The sequence below is a fragment of the Narcine bancroftii genome, chromosome 8, assembly GCF_036971445.1.
Source record: "Narcine bancroftii isolate sNarBan1 chromosome 8, sNarBan1.hap1, whole genome shotgun sequence".
Classification (NCBI taxonomy): Eukaryota; Metazoa; Chordata; class Chondrichthyes; order Torpediniformes; family Narcinidae; genus Narcine; species Narcine bancroftii.
The window spans coordinates 145,807,072-145,829,712 of record NC_091476.1 but is presented as its reverse complement, the minus strand read 5'-3'; the positions used below and the strand labels follow the sequence as shown (position 1 = coordinate 145,829,712).

The window sequence follows — 22,641 nt, the reverse complement described above, 5'->3', positions numbered from 1 at the left end:
AGTTCAGCTCTCCAACGTCTAAATCTGTTTATATAGACATATCACTGCCATGGTTACCTCCGCTCCAAGGAGACCAATACATTGGCTCTCAGACAACAAAATTCCTTTCCAATGGATGTCACTAAATTGTCTTTATAAGAAGATGGATTTTAGCTTCCAATATATTCTGTTATTTATAAAATATACAGTTCTGCAATATAGGCATTGCATTATCTTCATTTGTTGGACCAAATGTCTCATTACATTTGTTTACAATATTTTCAAACTCCTAAATATTCCACTGGCATTATATCTGGGAGTGTATTGCACACAGCCTTTCAGAGTCCACTGCTGACAAGACCCTAGACAGTCATCTTTCCCCTCAGAGTGTTTGTAATGTCTGCACCAAGTTTTAGTGCGTCCCTCGCCAGAGACACATGGACATTTCCTTATGCTGGAAGGCCCACAAGGGCAACACAGTCAGCATAGCGGTTTGCACAACTCTGTTACAGCACCAATTGGCAGCATAAACTCATAGGCCGAAAGGTCCTGTTACCATGCTGTTTGCCTGAGTTTAAAATTTAAAAAGGTTCGGTCAGGCCGAAATGTGTCTTTCATTGAGATGACAGGTTTTCAGCAGCTGTTGATATTGTCTGTTATCTTAGTCATGAGGTTGCTCAGACTGAATCTCAACAACATCCCTTGCCATGTCTTTTTACAAGAGCTTCGTCCCCAAGGAGAACGATCATCTGATGAAAGCTCCAGGGCAACCCACAGTGAGATTGAGACTTCAACAGTGCATGAAGGTTGTGATGGGATCCCCATTCTCACAATCATTTGAGGAGTTCTGATGATGTGGTGTTTTTCCAATTGACTTTGACTCTTTGCTTGGTGTCTACATCACATCTCCTTCCCTTTCTGTGCCATGAGGACTTTACAGGACATCAACATATCACCAAGTTATGAACATGGCTCAAACCATCACACAAGCCTCTTTTTCCTCGTTCAACTCCATCTACACTTCTTCCTTGGAAAAGTGGCCAAAATCACCCCACCCTAGCCACACTCTCCTTGTCCTCCTTCCATCGGGGAAAAAATTCATGAGAGTGAGGTCACTTTCAAGGGCAGTTTCTGTTCCTTCCCGTATCGGACTCCAGAACAAATCTCTCAAAAGTAATGATGCCCAAACTCTGTTCAAACTCTTTGTCACTCTGTACCCAGATTTTATTGCTGTACTGTGCATGGGTCGATCTCTTGGCCTACTCATAAAACAAACTTTTTCACTCTTCTTCAGACCATGTGACCATAAAACTTGAACTTGAATTATCATTCACGTACAAGCGTAAATCAATCATGATTTCAACAAATTAGTGTATGAGAACATGTGGAGAGAAATAAATAGACAGGAGGTAGGCATCCTTTGTTGCTAGCACTTTACTTCAATAGCGAAGGATAGGAAATAAGAGCTGGGAGTGGCAGAGTTGGGGGTGGTGGGAGTGACTGCATTTTCATTTTTTTATCTGCCATTAAGAGAGGGAACTAAGTCAGGCTGGGGGATGTGGCATAATTTATTTAAAACAGTTCTGTGATGTTTCTTCTACTGCAATAAAGAAACTTGGATTCTTTTTAAAGAATTAGATTTATTAACTAAAGCAAACAGCACTAAGACAGAACACACACAGACCAGACCATATGTGGAGGCAGCCATCTTGAAATTACCCAAGATGCAATAGCATTCCCAAGTTGCAACATTCACCAGATGCCACACACTCTGTCTCTGACTTCTCCTGGTGGTAGTACTCTATCACTACATCCCCTTTCCTTGAAAGTTTTAATCTAGCATGACACACTAATACAGTACTCTTTCAATTTAAAGCTCAACACCAATGTGACATGAACATCAGTAGCATAAACTTTTACGTGTGCAGTTCTTTCCCTTAATAGATTCAGTCTGGCAGGTGCTTTGACAACTTGTGTGGATCTTCCTAACACAGGTGCTTGTGTCGGCTCAGCTGGTCCACTACTGTCTAGCACTGGTGGTGTGCTCTCTGTGTGCAGGCTGGATCCTCTGCATTTACCTGTCCTGCAGTATCCCTTGCATTTTCAGCAGGCTCTTTTGATTCCTCCTCAGTATTTGACCTCTGTTCTGACAGTGTAGGATCCTGGATTGACTTCCTCCAGAGCAGTGGCCTTTTTGTCCCAAGTGACGGAATCTCTGAGTCTCACTGTGTCATGTTGTGCCAGTGGCCCTAACCTTCTCGCTGACTTGTCATAGTTTGCCTTTTATCTCCTTTGCAGACACGTTTGTTTCTCTTTGACATCTTGGTTCTTGTTTGAGTCTCTGTAGTCTACGTCCCATCAGAAGCTCAGCAGGTGACATGCCATGTTCAAATGGCAAAGCTCTGTAACTCATTGCAGCTGGATACAGGTCTGAGCCACTATCTAGTGCTTTCTTAAGCAACTATGTGAACTCCTTTCTATGCTTTGCCATTTATGGATGCAGAGGACTTGAAGTCACATGTCAGAAATCATACTCTTCTGCAAAGTTCTGGAATTCTCTACAACTGTAGCATTGTTCAATCTCACTGCAGACAATTTGAGGAATTCCATGCCTTGCAAAGATCGATTTCATATATTGGATCGCACAAGCAGCAGACATATAAGAAAGCAGCACCATCTCCATAGAGTTTGATAGATAATAAGTAACTAGCAAGTAATTCTTTCCATCCACGTGGAACAGATCAGTCCCAACTTTCTGCCACAGTTCTGCTGGTTCGTCAGTTATGATTGTGGGTTCTTTTGCCTACTTTTCATGATGTTTCAAAGAGGTCTCACAGTTTGAAACCATCCTGTCAATGTCCGCATTTTTTCCTGGCCAATAAACAGCAGTTCTGGCCCTCCTCTTGCCTTTTTCCATTCAAAGGTGCCCTTCATACAGCCTTTTCAGCATCTCGTCACAGTGATTGAGGAATGACAATTCTGCTCTGTCACAGTAGAATTGACAACACTCAGCTCAGCTCTGATGTTGTAGAATGGCTGACATTCACCTCGAGGCCATCCTTCATTCAGATTCTTGATGACCTTCTGCAGAACTGTGTCCTTTTCTGTTTCAGCTGTGATCTGGTTGGATTTCATGTCAGATATGGGAAGAGATTCATTGATCAGGTTCACATGGAGATTCACATCTGTCTTTGTGGAACTCTCATTGTGTGCTTCACTCTGCGTCATTGCCCTAGGTAACGCATCAACTAACATAATAAGTTTCCCTTGTGTGTACACCAATTCAAAGTCATAACATTGCAGCTTCATCATCAGTCTTTGGATTCTCGGCGACATTTCACTGAGACTTTTCTTGGTTATCGCTATTAATGGCTTGTGGCTGTCTCTGCCATGAATGTTGGTACACCATACACATAACTGTGGAATTTCTCAAGTCCATAGACCATACTTAGGTACTCTTTCTCTATCTGTGTATAGTGACATTCAGATGTTGTCATCGTCCTTGGTGCGTATGCTACTGGCCTCCAATCTTCTCCCTCAACCTGAAGTAGGACTGCACTTTTTCCATCTTTTGAAGCATCCGTGGATATTTTCATCCTTCTGGATGCATCAACATCAAAGGCACTGGCTCTGTAGTTAGAATGGTCTTCAGTCATCCATATTCCTCCTTGTGGTTTGCTGTCCACTTGAACTCACATTTGTCCAGTAACAACTTCCAATTTACCATTGAAATTGATCATTCTCAGCACTCTCAATATGCCTTTTTTTTTTGTCAGTGGGTCTGGGTATCTCTAAAATTGCTTTCACCTTGCTCTTGACTGACTCCACCCCTGCCTCTGATAGTAAATGTGATTTCCTTCACACCAAACTACCATTTTTCTCTGTTTAACTTTAATCCATAATTCTGGATGTATTGTAGCACTTTGATGAGCTTCTTGTTGTGTTTTTGTGTGGATCTCCATAGGTTCATGTCATCCACATACACGTTTATGCTTTCTATGATGTGCTCCATTGTCCTGCGGAACACTTCTGGAGCTGAGGAAATTCCAAAAAGCATCTTCAGCCAGGAGTATTGTCCAAATGCTATATTAAATGTACCATATATTGTGCTATCATCAAGCAGTTTTATATCCCAGAAGCCCTGAGATACATCCAATTATTGAAAAACTTTGCACTGGCCATCTCACTTGGAATTTGATCCCTGGTTGGAATCTGATAATGCTCTTTCTTTATATTGGGATTCGGGTCTTTTGGGTCTATGCACACGTATAGGTCTCTGTTCTTTTTGACACACACCATTGAATTCATCCATTTTGTGGGCTCCTCCACTTTCTTTATGACCCCTAGTGATGTCATTCTGATGAGTTCCTGCTTGAGCTTTTCTTTTAGTGGTGCTGGAACCTGACTTGGGGCATGCACTACTGGCGTCCTCCTTTAACTGTATCTTATAGGTGAATGATAAAACTCCAAATCCCTTGAAGATGTCTGGAAATTGATTCCTCTACGTTGTTCTGTGCATTGTAACTGTTTATGTGATGCACCCTATTGACTATGCTTAAGTTTTCACATGCTTTGTCACTAAGCAGTGATTCGTGTTCATCTGGGATTACTGAGGTGGTACTCTTTATCATTAACTTTGACGTTGAGGTTACGTGTACCTATCTTGTTGATGCTCTGTAGGCTTTGAGTAGGACAGGATTGGCATGGTTCTATGGCTTTATCTTCATTGCCCTGCTGTCGTGCTCACAGATCAAATTGACCTTTGCCCCTGTGTCCAGCTTGGAAGGAATATTTGTTCCATTTGGATGCAATGACCCAGTCCATTTATTCTGCTCTACACTGTTCAATTCCTGAACTACCATTCCCATGAAAAATGTATCACTGAGAGAAGTTTCTTCTATAGTGTCTTCTATAATGTGTAGACTTTTACTTCTGTCTTGTTTCCCTTTGAAAAAGCATTGCTTTGCATAATGATTCTGCCCTTTGCACTTATTTCAGACTTTCCCATAAGCTGGGCATTGCTTTGGTGCAAGTTTAGTGTCACATCATTTACAATTGAATGTCTCTCCATCTTGTTTTTGTTTCCTTTATCCCATTTTTTGTTTAGGTGCATCTCCAACACTGTGGTTATGACTATACCTTCATTTTCATTGGCTTTTACATTCTCACTGAACTCTTTCATGTGCTGCAGAGCTAATTCACTGGCCTTGCATATCTTCATAACTCCAGTTGAGGTAACCACTGTCTCTCATAGCAATCTCTCTCACTTTCTTAATATTAATTCCAAACACAATTTGAACACGGATATTGAATCTTGCAGTGATCCAAAATTGGAGGTTCTTGCTTTTAATTTTAAGTCTTAAAAAAAATATCAAAGCTGTGGGTACAAACAAAACACGAACCTTGATGGTTTAATTTTTCTTTGGTAAACAGTATTCATCAAACAATTCGATAAACTTTTCGAATTTTTGCCTTGGCAAAAATAGATGTGTTGAAAACTTCTAGAGCTTGAGGTTCTGCCATGGTAAGTAGCAGTGCAATCTTCCTTGTATTCGGTTTGCTATTGATTTCAATCACTTCCAGGTATAACATAAATCTTTGTTTAAACAGCCTCCACTCGTGGTTGACATTTCCAGTCCACTTTACAGTGTGAGGAGTTTTTAAACTCTCCATATTTTCTCTGCTGTTATCTACTCTTACTCACTATACACACTGTGGTATTTCTTTCACTCCTGTGCACAGCAGCACACTCCTGGTGTTTCTTCCTCTCTTTGTACCAGGTGATGTTTCTTTTATTACAATAAAACTTTGGTTCTTTTAAAACAACTAGATTTATTAACTAAAGCAAACAACACTAAGACAGGACACCCAGGCAACACCACATGTGGAAGCATCTATCTTGAATCTCCCCAGGATGCAACAGCATTCCCAAGATGCAACATTCCCCAGATGCCATACATTCCATCTCTGACTCCTCCTGGTGGTATAAGTTCAACCTCTCAATGAAGCACACGGTCAGACATTTGACAAGTATCTTAACCGACCAGTGGATTGCTGGTGCCTCTGTGAAGGATAAACAAGTCTGTCCTGCAGACTAATGAAAGAGGAGAATTAGACAAGCTTTCCCTGTCTCACAGACCATAGTGGGGGGGGGGGGGGGGGTTGGTGATAATGCTCCTAAATTTTGAAGATTTAAGTTGTGTCAAAACAGTTCAGATGTTTTTGGATGCATAACAATATACTTTCAGTTCTAGCCATATAAATGACGTTAACACATGCAAGAATATTACTTTTTGTCTAAATCCGTAACTGAGGTTGTTGGGTTGCAAGGATTAATCAATAGCAGACTTGGAACATGACACTGCTGCTTAGATCAGTGGAGTGGATCTGATTTGAGAAGCTGATGAACTTTGGGCACTGTTGGACATCTGAAGTGATAATGATAAAATCCTTCCTTACTCAATAGCATTGTTCAGTGAGGGATTACTGATTGTGGTTTCTAGCTGTTCATTAGATATGGCAGAACTTCAATAATTGTCCCTTAAAGAGAATGATTATTAACAATAACATCTAATCTAAGAACAACAGAAGAAAAACTTTCTTAAGTAAATGCAACAGCTTCAAGTAAATGCAACAGCTTTAACATTCTTTTCCAGATGTGTGCAATGTTTTTTTAAATCTTGTATTTATAATGACAGGCTAGCTCCCAGGGGAACAGCCCCATGCTTCCTCTCTTTATCTTCTATATCCTGGTAAGTTATTCTTACCCATGCAAACTCATCAAGACCCTTTTGATTTTTCATGGCATTGACGCACACTAAGGTAGCAAATCTCAACGGGCAATGTATGGAACCTCCCTGAGGGCCACAGCATATTTAAGGGTGGGCCACAGACTGAAATCATAAATATTTTTATGTAGTTGATAGGAGAGAGGTACATAAGGAACCAACTAAACTTGACTGCTTCACAAGGAAGGGGGCCCGTAAACTTAGAGCAGATTCTTAAGGGGTGGGGAGGCACAGCCAAAAAGAGTTGTTGAGAAAGTTGCACTAAGGGGTCGTGTACCTGCTAGCATGTCTTTGGGATGTGGAAGGAAGCCCAAGAACCTCAGAAAGATCGCCATACTGACACCACCCCAGGTCTGGATGGAACTGGGAGGCAGCCACACTAACTGCTATGCCATCCCATAGACAATGAGTAATAGGCCACTCTTGTAATGCAGGAACTTGGCAGCCAACCCGTTTGCAGCAGGTTCCCCCTCTGACCATGATCTAATGAAGTAATGGTCTTTGTACATGGGTCTTGAAAAAAATGTGCCCAGGAACTGCTTGATCAGAGTAGTCATTACAGCCAAATCTAAATCATTCAACAGTCACTGACGTCTATTTTGAAATAAATTGCTAATATTTTTCTCCTTCCTATCAATAAAGTTCTCTGGCCTGGAACCAGGTTAGTTTGCTTGAGATTATCTAACTCATTACCATGACCAAAGGCCATACTACAGACTTTCCTCATCTGTGAGACTCATTATATCTTATCCAGAGATATGAGCCCAAAGAAATAGGCTGAAGTTCTAGAATGGGGAGATGCAATGAATTGTTAACACTGAGGCCCCCACCTTTCTCCCACCCTAGTGTAGTACATGTGGAGCAATGTTGGGCTGAAGTTGGAAAGGGTTCAAAGGAGGTTCACGAGAATGATTCTGGGAATGAAAGGGTTATGATATGAGGAGTGTTCGACAGCTTTCGGCCTGCACTCATTGGAATTTAGGAGAATGAGTTGGGTGGGGGGGGGGGAAATCTCATCAAAATATTTCAATTGTTGAAAGGCATGGCCAGAGTAGATGTAGAGAGGTTGTTTCCCATGGTGGGAGAGTCTGGGACAAGAGGGTACAACTTCAGGATTGAACAGAGCAATTTCTTCAGCCAGAAGGTGGTGAATCTGTGGAATTTCCACAGATGGTTGTGGAGGCTGAGTCATCAGGTGTATTTAAGGCAGAGATTGATAGACTCATGATTAGCTATGGCATCAAAGGTTATGGGGAGAAGGCCAGGCAATGGGGCTGAGTGGGAAAAGGGATTAGCTCATGATTAAATGGTGAAGCAGACTCGAGGAGCTAAATAGTCTATTTTTGCTCCCATAGTTTTATGGTCTTATAACCTATGGCAATATCTTGAAGAAGATGAAGAGTTACTCCTGTTATCCTGAGCAAGTGTTATCCTCCAGTTGTCAATATTGAAAAGAAAAGTGAGCTGTGATTAACACACTATTGTTTGTGGGATCTTCCTGTCTGCTGAATTGGCTTTTTCTTCTCTACATCACAACTGCGGTCACAGTTCAACAAATATTTCAAATGGCTGTAAAATTCCTGGAACAGGGTGCAGGGACCAGGGAGCAGGGAAGTTATGCTGCAACTGTACAAGGCCATATCTGGAGTACTGCATACAGTTCTGGTCTCCTTTCTTGAGGGAAGATGCATTGGCTTTGGAGGTGGTCCAGAGGAGGTTCACCAAGTTGATTCCAGAGATGAGGTGGTTAGCCTATGAGGAGAGATTGAGTCGTCTGGAGCTGAATGCACTGGAACTTATAAGAATGAGAGAGGATCTTAAAGAAATGTATAAAATTATGAAAGGCATAAATAAGATGGTGGTAGGTGTAATGCATGTCGAAAGAACCAAAGACTTGTTGATCCAAACCAAGGCTTTTATTAACTAAAACACTGGAGCATATCATGTAGGTCGACCAGTCCAGAATGACCTGGTCTGGCTAGGAGCAATCCTTTAAGACCTGCCAGTAGGTGTGGTTACATTCTCAGCCAATCACAGTCATCCTACACTACCATCTGTATATATACACATTGGTGATAGAATCTGTACTATCACATTAGGTAAGTTGTTTCCATTGGTGGGGGAGACAAAATCAGAGACATGGCCTCAAGATTCAGGGTTGTAGATTTAAAACAGAGATGAAGAGGAACTGCTTTTCCAAGAGGGTGGTGGTGCCCATGGAAGCAGTGAAGCTGACAAGGTTGGATAGATTATTACATAGTAAGGGAATTAAGGGATATAACTAAAAGTCAGGTAGTTGGAAATGAGTCTAGCATCAGATCAGCCATGATCTCATTGAATGGTGGTACAGGCTACATGGACAAGATAGCCTACTCCTGCTCCTATTTCTCATGTTCTTAAATTTAAATTTAGATATACAGCATGGTCACAGGCCATTTCGGCCTACAAGTCCGTGCCGCCCAATTTACACCTGATTAACCTACAACCCCCAGTATGTTTCGAACGGTGGGAGGAAACTGGAGGCTCCGGAGAAAACCCATGCAGACATGAGGAGAATGTACAAACTCCTTACAGACAGTGTGGGATTTCAGCCCCAGTCCCGATTGCTGGTATTGCGAAGGTGTTGCGCTAACCATTACGCCATCTGCAACACCCTAATGTTATGTTCTTATGACACGTGTTTAATGTGTACTTGATGTTGCACTCCAAGAAGCACACAATACTTCACAAATCAACCAATTAATTCCAATGGCATGGAAACTACTGCAATTGGAGCTGATGGATTTGTTGCAGCCTTCACCTGCCTTCACAGCCATTGAGTTCGGAGTAACTTCGTCCGCCTGTTTCACCGATGAGGACTTGGTTGGATTATTCTTTGTCAGGAACATCAACCTCGACCTTACCGCCATGGGTGGCCCTACCAGGAGCATAGCTCCAGACGGCATCACTCGAGATCTCCTCCACCACAGCAGGATGACAATTCACGGAGAAGTTGCTAAAAAAATATGGATGTTTGAAATTGGCACGCCTCGCTATTAGTTTGCTAATCATGTAATACACAGTCTCAAGCAAACAGAAAGTTCACTTATGCAGCATCTATTAATCCCCATAAATGCTGGATACCAGGGGTTTTAATTGTATTTTAAATTTTGCAGCTGCTGTGGTAGGATTTGAATAAACCATCAATTCACTAGTCTGACCTCTAGTTACCAGTGCCGTAAGCTACTGCAAGCCCAATAGGTCACAATGGTTGTCCTCATATTTCTTTCTCCCAAAACTTTTCCCATTTTTTTTCTCACTTCCTCTGGGCATGCAGAAATTTCTGACTTAATTTCCCCAGCACTGGAGAGGGAAGATTAGTCAGCATGCCCAAGGTACAGGGGAGAAAAATTAATGCGTGATTACCAGCAATAGTTGTTTAACATTGCCCTGTGCTGCTCTGGTCTTCAGGATCAAATGGACTCGGGCTCCCAAGCAGGCTATAATCAGTACAATGAGACCAAAGGCAGCTGTTGAGTTATACATGAGCAAGGAGCACCTTGAGTTGGGATCTGGAGAGAAAGAAAAACGATTAAAACGCAAACAAGTGCTATGAATCAAATTCTTTGACGGCAAACAGAATTCATGGAGCATGAATATAAAGTAGAGTTTTGTGCATGTAAGTGTCACTCTTCTCAAGAGAGATGGTCTGATTGAAAATATCTTTTGATTTAGCCATCACTTTTTGCAAGTCTCTTTGACTCATGGCAGGAAGAGAGATGAAGTGTCATAAAGCTTTGAATTTTACCAACAGATGTCAAAACATTTCTACATGTGGCCTAGTTTTACTTGTTAATGGTAGAATAGAAAGGTACCATGATTAAATCATAGTATTACAACTGGAAAACTAATCCAGAATTTCAGTGAAACTTTGTTTTTTCTCTTCACTGTTTCTGTTGGCAATGTGCTGAATGTAGAATGAGTATAAAACTTAGAACACTACAGCACAGTACAGGTCCTTCTACCCTCAATGTTGTGGCAACCCATATATTCATTTTAAAAGTACTAAACCCACCCTACCCTGTAACCATCTATTTTTTTTTCATCCATGTGCCTGTCTAGAGTCTCTTAAATGCTCCTAATGTTTCAGCCTCCATCACCATCCCAGGCACCCACAAATCTCTGTGTAAAAAAATTACCCCTGATGTCTCCCCTAAACATCCTTCCCTTAATTTTGTTCATATGTCTTCTGGTGTTTGCTTTTCCTGCCCTGGGAAACAAGTACTGACTGTTTACCCAATCTATGTCTCTCATAATCATTTTAGACTTCTATTAAGTCTCTTCTCATCTTTCTATACTCCAAACAGAAAAGTCCCAGGTCTGCTAACCTTGCCTTGTTTTCCAATCCAGACAACATCCTGGTAAATCTCCTCTGCACCTCTCCAAAGTTTTCACATCCTTCCAATAATGAGATAACCAGAACTAAACACAATACTCTAAGTATGGCCTTACCAGGGATTTGTAGAGTTGCAACATGACCTCTCTACTCCTGAACTCAACCCCCTATTAATGAAGCCCAGCATCCCATAGACCTTCTTAACAGTTGGAAGGAAACTGTTCTTAACTATCCTATCAACCTGTACAGCGACCTTTAGGGAGTCACAATTCTCCAATCCTCTGGCACCTCCCTTGCAGCCAAAGAGGATTCAAAGATCATAGCTACTGCCTCCAGCAATCTCTTCTCTTACTTTCCACAGCAACTTGGGCTATATCATGTTCAGCCCCAGGGACTTATTAATCTTGATGTTTTTAAGAAGATCCAACACTTTTTCTTCCTTAATTTCCACATTGTCCAGCACACAGGCCTGGTCTTTTTCAACCTCATCATGACCAAGGTCCTTTTCTCTTATGAATACTGAAGTATTCATTTAGGACCTCCCCATCCTCCTCTGCCTCCTTTTTGTCCTTTATTGGCCCCACCTTCTTTCTCATCATCCTTCTGTTCTTCACATACACATAGAATGCTTTGGGATTCTCCTTAATCCTACATGCCAAGGTCTTCTCATGCCCCCCTTCAAGCTCTCCTAATACCTCCTTCCTATATCTAACATGTGCTTCCATCTTCCTCTTGACTAATTGCCTCACCTGTTTCATCAGCCACGGTTCTCTTTTCCAATCATTATTTTCCTTGTCCCAGTGGAACAAACCTATCCTGAACCCTACACAAGTGGTGGCTAAACTCCCTCCACATTAATTCTGTGCTTTCTCCCTTGAACATCTGTTTCCAACTTACTTTTGCTAGTTCCTGCTTCATCCCTTCATAATTAACCACTCCACAGTTAAGCACTTCCCCATTTTGTCTGTTTTTATCCTTTTCCATAGCTATGCTGAAGCTAAGGGAGTTGTGGTCACTCTTTTCAAAATGGTCACCCAACAAGAGGTCTTCCACCTGACCATGAACTAGTTCAGTTACATATTACACTGAATGTATGACATCAATGCTCTGATTCTGAGTGAAGAACATGGAATGTATTTAATGAACAGTTCTATAGGCGTAGAATAAGAATCTGGATAGATTCAGTGGGTCAAGCAGTATCCAGGAAAGATAATGATAATGAGTTTATTGTCATACACATTGTACACATGCACCAAAATTCTTACTGGCTGCAGCCAAACTGGTTCTTGTGAAGAAAAGTTATGATAGTAAGCCAATTGAATTAAAAGAGACAATAGATACTTAAGGTGGATAATAAACATTAACAGTAATCTGATGCAAAAAAAATAACTTCCCATCCTTTTGTGGTGTCAGAGCAGTTCGTGATTGGTATAACAAGGGGAGCTTCAAAAAGCCTGATAGCTGTTAGAAGGTAACTGTTCTTAAACCAAGAGGTACTGGTCTTCAGGCTTCAACTAAGTCAACGTTTCAGCTCGGGTCCCTTTGCCGAGACACTTTCACTAACCTTGCACTCAATGTCACCAAAACAAAGGAGCTGATTGGTGATCTCAGGAAGGGAAAGTCAGAAGTGTACAATCCAGTGATCATTGGGCAATCAGAAGTGAAGAGGGTGAACAAATTTAAGTTATTGGGAATCACTATCTCAGAGGATCTTTCTTGGACTGAACACACTACTGGCATCAGGAAGAAAGTTTGTCAGTGCCTCTACTTCCTCAGGAGTTGGCAGAGGTTTGGTATGGCATCAGAAACCCTGACAAATTTATACAGATGTGTGGTGGAAAGTGTGCTGACTGGCTGCCTCTCAGTCTGGTATGGAAACACTAATACCCCTGAGTGTAAAACCCTCCAAAAGGTAGTGGGCACAGTCCAGGACATCACAAGCAAAACTCTCCCCACTATCAAGAACATCTACAGGGAACACTACTGTCAGAGAGCCACATCAATCATCAAGGATCCACACCACCCAGCACACACTCTGTTCTCGCTTCTCGCCGCTGCCAACAGGAAAGAGGCATAGGTGCCACAAGTCTTGCATTACCAGTTTCAGAAACAGCTGCTACCTCTCCACCATCAGACTCCTCAACCACAAACTCAATCAAAAACTCATTTAAAGACTCATACTTTTTTCACTGTGTTCAGTTTGTTTACAAGTCTTTATTTGTTTACAACATGTGTATGTTGTTTACTGTTTTTTTGCACTACCAATAAGTGGTAATTCTGCCTGACCCACAGTAAAGAATCTCAGGGTTGTCCATATGATGACAATAAATCTGAAATCTAAACTATGTTACTTGCTCTGGTCATTATTATTGACAATGGGATTATTGTTAAATGAAACCTAGTTTGTAACCTCATGACCCAGTTTATTTGCCAGAGATTACCTCCGCTGATGGAGCCCTGAAGGACTGAGCTGGAGGATTACACCTGCAGCAGGGAATGAGTGAATGAACTAGTCTACCTGCAGCAGATGTAACTGTCCCTCGGTAGAAGTAATCACCCTGGTCTTCTTGGCGAAGGCACTCCCTATTGTGTTGGGTAGCACTGTAATCGCCGATTAGTCTCAGTGTAGAGGGGGCAGTTCTAAACCAGAGAGCATAAGGAATGTGGACTATCAGGAACAGCAGAAATGTGTCCAACCACAATCTGTAACTTCTTGCAAAGTCCCTCAATCTCCCATCTCTGGACCGGTGAAGAGCGCTGAAGGCATGCTAGGAGCAGGTCCAAGCAAACGCAAACACCGGGTGCCAACCTGTTGTAGCTCCTCACACATGGTTTCTGGGATAAGTCACAGACTCCACCCAGATCACTGGAGCTGTGTGGTAGCAGCACTCATTGTGTTAACCCACATCTAACCTAGATTGCCTTCCAATAAATTAACCCCTCAAGTTAAGAAGTTTGCTTTCAAATCACTCAAGCAGTCTGACAATATTGACTCTTTGTTGGATTACCCCCATTAACTATTCCAGGCTGATCCAACACTCCAATGTTGACTTCGATCAAACCCATATCAAACCCAAAGACCTACGCTCTGTTAATTACCCCTTAAACCTCTCTGTCTTTGCCTCTCTTTCCCTCCCCTGCCCTAATGTATTCTGATGTCAGAATCAGAATTGTCATAAACATGCCACAAAATTTGCTGTTTTGTGGCAGCATATAGGTGTAAAATTGCTACAGATTTATTTAAAAAAAAATAAATTAATGTAGAAGAAGAGAAAAGTGAGGTCATGTCTGTGGTTCATTGTCCATTCAGAAATCTGATGGCGGAGACGAAGAAGCCGTTTTTGTACTGTTGGGTGTTCGTCTTCAGGCTCTTGTACCTCCTTCCTGATGGTAGCAGTGTGAAGAGGGCATGTCCTGGGCAGTGATGGTCCTTGATAATAGAGGCTGCTTTCTTAAGACATCTGTAGATGTCCTTTTTGGAGTGAAGACTGATGCCTATGATGGTGGTAGGCGAGTTCACAACTCTGTAGTCTTTTCCTGTCCTATACATTCGCACCTCCATCCCAGACAGTGTTGAAACCAGTCAGAATGCTCACTACCGTACACCAGTAAAAAAATTGCAAGAGACTTTGGTGACGTAACAAATTTCCTCATGTAATTTGACATCAAGTTTGACTTGTTAACAGTGCTGCAACATTCCCTGGTGATACAGGTATTGGATAAAACAAAAATTACAGAAAATTTTCAACAGCTGAAACAGTTAACATTTCAGTTTGATGACCTGTTATCAGAAGCAAAATGCAATAAGCTGGTGTGACACACATGTAGAGTGTTACTTGGTTGATAGAGGATTGCCTTTTCTGTTTAATGGATTAGACACTTGATTGAGAATGTGATGTTTAATCCTGTGAAAGACTGATAGGCCTCAAGATCCCACAGGGTGTAAGCAGTTTGAAGATAAAATAACAACAGAAAGCTTCAATGGTACATAAATACACTGGACGAAGTAATAAGTCTTGCATGGCTAAAAGGATGGGAAGTAGAGGAAGTCTAACTCTGCTCACGGCTAATGATGTACCATCCTGCCAACGAGATGCACTTAATCAGCACACTGGCTCATAATCCTTCCTTGTCTTGTACAGATGCCCTGAACACTCGGAACAAGCATGTTATTTGTACCACACTGAAAATCCTGCAGCACCTTGTCGTATCAGGAGAGAGAGTGGGCGAGGCACTGGTTCCTTACTATCGACAAATATTGCCGATCCTCAACCTATTTAAAAATCTGAATGGTAAGTGGTGTTACCATCTGCCCTGCTCTGCCCTTGATGTATTTATTCACGTGTCCCGGCCTCATCTGATTAACATACAACATTAGAGCATTTAAGGCATCTTTCATTGCTCTGACTGTTTATGCCCATTTTTATGATGGGTGTTCTTGAGACGATCCGCACAGGCGATCTCAACTTGATATGGATATTCTTCACTGCTATCATATTGCAATTAGAATCATTACCAAGCAGAAACAGACCAATCAGCCAGTAACTCAGTTGGTCCCATGGATTGGCGCTTGTTTCACTGATTTACAATTTTTTAAATCTTCAAATATTCTATCCATTTTATTTTCGAAAGCCACAATAGAATCTCTACCCATCATTCTTGCAGGCGTACATTCCAGGTTGTATCCACTCAATGTCCAGAAACATTTGAACCTCACATTACCACTGAAATTTTAGTTTGCATCCTCTTCCCTTCAATCTTTCCGGGAGTGGTTTCTCTCTGTTTATCCCTGCTGTCTGTTGAATGCGCGTTCACTTCTCTCAAATCTCCTCCCATCGAAAAAGATCTCAATGGCCTGGCCACGCTCTCCTTACTTCAGATTGAAGAATAGTTTTATTTCCAACCACCATCAAGCTCTTGAACTTTCCCATATTCCACCAACCATAAATGACATACAGCCACCCAAGTAATTGTGTGGTATTTTTTTTTGCATTACAGAAAATGCAACTGTGAATATTTATTTATTATTTTTATATTTATGTTTTTTCTCCCCTGTGGTTCATAATGTGAATTGATACTCATTATTTGTTAGCATATTTAGTGACCTATTGTAGCAAGCAAGTATTTCATTGCATCTATGTGAACTTGTGCAGATGATAATGCTCTCTCATCATTACCACCAACACTACCATCATCTCTATTACCACGGAGTAGATGGGCTGAAGGGGCAGTTTCTGTGCTGTAGCATTCTCTGGTTCTAATGGTTTGCATGAATTCCTTTACTCCCCCCCCCCCCCCCATCCCATCCCCACCCTTAATGAAGAGCAAGGAACTTAACAATTAATTCAAGCATGAAACTTGTTTCTTACTAGGCTTACTGACAGTCTGATGCTCCTTGAGTCTTGCCTGGCTAAGTCTCTCCCTTGAGAGGGAAGATTGAGAAAACTGATCTAAGCCCACACATCACAGGGCAGAGGGCTTGTTTTTCTTTTATTTGCCTTTCCAATGGGGTTAGTGACTCTGGCACAAGACTTACAATGACTTGCATATGTTCATTCAAATCTAAAGCTTGTTTCAAACCCCATTAATATTTGTTTTTTCTTTAAAAGCCAATGACTGCCTTAGCAGGAGAAGCACGTCTTGATGCACTATTTACATTTGCAGGAGTTTATTTGCCTCTATCCATTTTTGCTTAGGCTGGTAAAATATTTGCTGAAATCCAATGACAGATGCTCGCAGCACAATATGCTGAAGACTTCTTTAGCCTACAAATTAGCCAATAGAATTCAAGCTGACAGGGATGACGAAGGCCCTCTGCTTATTCTAAAGGAACTTCATTCCTAATGGATAAAACCTGCCACCAAATCTGGATTCATATGGACATGGATGGCTTTTCAAATGCAGTTATGATTAAGACTTTGAGAGATACTTATGTAGTGGGAGTCCATGATCACTTAATATTAGAGGTATATTTTAAGTTTAGATACATCAATCTTAATTACAGTAAAACTCCCTGTTATCCAGAATTCAAGCAAGCGGAAAAAATAGCATATAAAATAAACAGGTAAAAAATACAGAAGTTTAAAATTGGCACGCCTCGATGTTAGTTCACCAATCACACAACACACAATCTCAAGTAACTTAAAAATTCACTTATTCGACATCAACCAATCTCCATAGGTAGTGGATCCCAGGGGTTTTACAGCAGAAGGATATATGTTTGGTGCCCCAAGTGGCAGAGTGAAACTTATTTGAAATGGGCTACTAATCTATAGTAAAAACACAGATAAATGCTAGAGAAACTCAGCTGGTCTCATAGATGCTCCACTTGCACCCATACCTCCTCCCTCACCACCATTCGGGGCCCCAAACAGTCCTTGCAAGTGAAGCAACACTTCACTTGTGAATCTGCAGGAGTCATCTACTGCATCCAGTGCTCCCGTTGTAGTCTTCTCAACATGGAAGAGATTGGGCGCAGTCTGGGAGATCACTTTATTGAGCATCTCAGCTCACAATAGCGTGGATCTCCCAATGGTCACCCATTTCAATTCTCCATCTCATTCCCTTGCTGACATGTCTGTCCATGGTCTCTTACACAGCCAGACTGAGACCACCCGCAAATTGGAGGAGCAACACCTCATTTTCCGACTGGGCACCCTCCAAGTGGATGGCATTAAAATCAACTTCTTCAGTTTCCATTAAACCTCCACCCCCATTCCTCTCCTCTTATCAATCCAATTAATACCTCTTGTTAGTTTTGACTCCTCCCCCTCCCATTCTTGTGTCTTTATTCTGATGCCTTGCTATTCTTTGCTTATTCCTTTAAGAAAGACTCAGGCCTGAAATGTTGGTAATATTGTATACCCAAAAAAACTCTCAAAAAATGGGGGTCGACTTATATGCCGGATATACTTTTAAGTCCTTAAATTCAGCTCAAAATCTAATCCATGCTGATCAAGCATGTCGACCCTTGAAAAACTAAAAAAACTCGACTGTGACAGATTTTTATTGAGAACAACACAATTAGCACCCTTCAAAATCGTATCATTGTCTGAAAACAGCAACACATGTCGACCCCTACAAAATCACTCTCGCTGTCATTGCCTGAAGCAAAGATAGAAGCAAGCATATCCATATTTCGCTCTTTAAACCATCATCATATGGTGTCAGTCTGTATCTGATGAGGCGTTTTCAGCTTTGTCTTCAGTGTCCCACAATATATCATCTTCCGTGCCCTCAATTGCACAAGAGATACTGCACTTTTTAAACAATTTTAGCACTCTCTCTACTTTAACTTTGTCCCATGCCTTGAGCATGAAGTTACACAGCCCTTAGTAAATGACTTCTCTGCATTCAACTTTTCTGTATTCCATTCCTCGCGCGCATGGCCCTTAAATGGCTTGTTCAAGCAGACATCGAGAAGTTGCATTAGAGGTATCAAACTGCCCAGGATATCCACCATGTAAGTATAATGTAGTGCTAATCTAATTTTAAACTTCTCAGTTAAGTGACTACGAAACATATCACAGACCAGTAAACTCTGTTCTTTGCATAAACTGCCTGGCCACCAGTTCCACACATTGTCTATCCATAGTTTTACACCATTTTCATTCATCCATACTTTTTCATGAAAATGTACAAAAATAACCGGCAGGGAATTTCATTTTTGGTTTAATTTTGCATTTGAGGATTACCATGAGTCTTAACTTCACCTCGTCAGTCATGCACGATAACACCACGGTAAATCTAGTCCTTTTATGGCCTGTACTTCTGCTTTGCTCAGTTTTAACATCTTTCCATTCCACTGTTCTATTGCCTATCATGTCAAAATTCAAGGGGGTTTCATCCAAGTTTCCAATATTTGCAATTGCAAACTGGTGTTCCTGCCAGTTCCATATATTAAACCGGTGAAGACTTACAACTTTATGATCGAGATCTTTTGGTAGTTTCTGGGCAATTTTTTTTGGCGTTATACCAGATTTTTCCTGTTCATGAAACGATTGCACCAGCCAACTGTAGCCTCAAAATCATCATTGAGTTCTGGGTGCGACTTTGCCCACTGCATTGCAAATGTTCTTATTTTATTTCGGGGGATTATGTAGCAATCTTGCATCTGTTCACGAACCCATTCTGCAACGTGATTTTCTAACTCCGGCCAACGAGTGATTCCGTTTTGGTATTTTTCTTAAAGTCTCTTCTTTCTTCCTCCAGTCTCTTACCAACTTCACATGCACATTAAATCGTCTTGCAGCAACGCAGTTGTTGGTTTTCTTGGTAATTTCTATCACTTTCAACTTAAAACTCGCTTCATATTTTCATCACGTGTTGTGTTGTGTGGATTGACCTTCCATGATAGCAATCATATCCAGCCAACCCCAAGCAGATCAATCCGTCGGTCAACGGCCTATCTCAGGTATTGCGAGCTTTGGGGTCGCCTTTTTCACCGGTCAACGGGGCACCTCAGATAGCCAGAAAATGGAGGTCAATTTATAAGCCAGTTATACCATGAAAAAGAGGCGTCAACATATGCCAGTCGACTTGTACTCTGAAATATATGGAATATCTTTGCCTCCTATGGATGCTGTGAAATAGCTGAGTTCCTCCAGCATTTCTGTGTTTTTACTGCAATCACAGTGCCTGCAGATGTTTGTGTCTCCCTCTGTTCAAATCTACGTTTCCAATTGCCTTTACAGAACTACCTTCTCTTATCAGGGACAGCGTAATGTTGTGCAAGTCTTGCTTTCATGTGTTGAACTTCACAATCAAAGCATACCTCCAGGTCAATCATCCCCTCAACATCTGAGCATTCTCTCATTTTTAAGATGTCTTGCTGATTTTGATGGTTGCAGGGAACATCACACATCCATTATTTGGCTTTTATGGAAACTATTGATGAGTAAGTGGGAAAGTTCCTATAGAATGCGCATGTTTGAAACACTGCAAGATCCGAATCATCATCGACTTGTCACACATTTGCCTTGATGCCGTTTGAACCTCCTTAAGTAAAGTGACTGCAGTGAATTCAAAGTTGACACCTACATCAATAAAAGCAAAGGAAATTAATGCCAGTTTGTCACATGATGTGAATGAGTGGTGACGGTAAATTATTCCTATTTTAAATTCAGTTTCAGACTGATTAGACTTAGTCCTACTTGTGAGTTAATCTCATTTAGGGCCTTTTTCATGTAAGTGCCACCTTCTGTGCAAAATTTGGACTTGATGGGTTTATATAAAATGTTAAAAATGATAATGAATGATTTCTATAGTTGATTCAAGCAGTTGCTCCCCAGAAAATAAAAAAAACCACTTTGCACTTTGCATCTGTTTGCACTGTGATGGATGGAAGGATTCTGAGATTCTACTGAACCTGCCGATTACCACGGACTGCGGATCAAAACTCTTACAATAGACTGAGTATATCAATGAATCAACAAAATCTGTAGCACATTTGCCCATCATGTCCAAGCTGGTGAAAGGTGGGGCAATGAGACTGCTCCCATTTTCCAGTTCTTGGTCCATTGTCCCACAGATTCCAATTTATTAAGGGCTTGAGCTTAAGAAAGCCAAATATCCCATCCTATGAATCTGTGGGAGTCATACACTGCATCCAGGCTCCTGATGCAGCCTCCTCTACATCAGGGAGACTGGACACAATCTGGGAGATTTCTTCTTTGAGCACCTTCGCTATATCTGCTGCATCAGCAGGGTCCTCTCAGTGGCCAACCATTTTAATTCCATGCACCACTGCTGCACCTACATATCTGTCCATGTCCTCATGTACTCCCAAATCAAGGCCACCTGCAAATTGGGGGAATAACACCTTGAATTCTGTCTTGGCCATCTCCAACCAGAGACAGCATTAACATTGACTTCTCCAACTTCCAATAAATGTTAGATGGAATTTAAATCAGATAATTGAAGTATAAATTAAGCTTAGGAAGGCATCATGGCTATCAGGGATGAGTTGGGCAGAGAGGTCTGCTTCCATCCCATTTATCTCTATGACTCTTGAGTGCTGAGATTCTGAAAGATACATTATGAATGCAACTCTTTTATTTCATGCTTGAATCCCAATTCTCTGTCTCTTAAATAAGCCATTCAGCCCATCGAGTCTGCCCCACCATTTAATCATGAGCTGATCCATTTTCTCACTTAGCCCCACTGCCTCTCCTTCTCCCCATAATCTTTGATCAAGAACTTAACAGTCTCTGCCTTAAATACACCCAATGTCCTGACCTCCACAACCGCTTGTGGCAACAAATTCCACAGATTTACCATCCTCTGGCTAAAGAAATTCCTGCATACTTCTGTTCTAATTGGTGCCCTTCAATCCTAAGTTGTGCCCTCTAATTCTGTACCTCTCATCACGTGAAATTACCTTCCACATCCACTCTGTTCACGCCTTTTAACATTCAAAATGCTTCAATGAGATCCCCCTCATTGTCCAAAATTCCCACAAGTACAGGCCAAAAGCTGTCAAAGGCTCCTCATATGATAACCCTTTCATTCCTGGAATCATCCTTGTGAACCTCCTTTGAACAGTCTCCAATGTCAGCACATTTTTTCTTAAATGAGGAGCCCAAAACGGCTCACAATGCTCCAAGTGAGATCTCACCAATGCCTTATAAAGCCTCAGGTCACACCCCTGCTCTTGTATTCTGTACCTCTTGAAATGAACCCCAGCATTTTGTTTGCTTTCTTCATTGCTGGCTCAACCTACAAGTTTCCCTTCAGGCTGTCCTGCACGAGGACTCCCAGGTCTCTTTGCATCTGGGTATTTTCATTTTCCTCCCCATTTAGAAAATAGTCTGCCTGTTTATTTTTTTCTACCAAAGTGCATAACGTACACTTTCTGACATTTACCAGTTCACTACCCATTCTCCTAATCTGTCTAAATCCTTCTACAGCCTCTATGTTTCTTCTACACTACTTTCTCCTCCACCTACATCATATTATCTTCAGAGGATCAGAAATCTGAAAGCAGCTTATTATGAAGTGCTGTGGGTACAACTTGTAAGAGCAATTGACCTGAGACTGGTTCTAAGTAGGTCAACACCAGGGTACTCTGTTTCAATGGCCAATGCCATTGGCTACCCTACTACTCTACGAGTCTTCCTCTCACCAGTATCACAGACACTAATGGTCTATTCCAGTGGTTCTCATAGGTACCCTGTGGTTAGTATGCCATAGGTGGCCTGTGGCTAGTAAGGGATTACTTAAAGCTGTATGTGAGTTGAAAGAAAAAGGTTGAGAATCACTGGTTTGTTCAAACCAACAAGAACATTTTAATGAGATCATGGTCTTTTAATTGCTCTTTGTGCTGAGTGCAAACAAGAGATCTCAGATCAATTCACAGGAGGGCATAGTTGATTGAAAACTGTTCCCATCTTCATTTGCCATCTTTGTCAATTCCCCTTAATTTGCTGATCATTTTTCATTGCATTCTGAATAATTTTGTGGTTTCCCACAACCTGGTCCTTACTTTTGTGTGTTTGACAA

General features: G+C 41.4%; 1 protein-coding gene across 4 annotated transcripts in view; it reads left to right on the top strand.

Annotated features, from left to right (window-relative positions):
- Nucleotides 1-22,641, top strand: part of pacrg (PARK2 co-regulated) — a 290,834-nt gene that overhangs the window by 200,813 nt on the left and 67,380 nt on the right. For all 4 annotated transcript variants that reach the window (XR_011343449.1, XM_069895183.1, XM_069895184.1 and 1 more), the window contains exon 4: nucleotides 15,285-15,434. Coding sequence is in view for 3 of the 4 variants with exons in the window: in XM_069895183.1 (XP_069751284.1) it covers nucleotides 15,285-15,434 (150 nt within the window). In the remaining variant the exon portion in view is untranslated. The remainder of the gene's footprint in view (nucleotides 1-15,284; nucleotides 15,435-22,641) is intronic.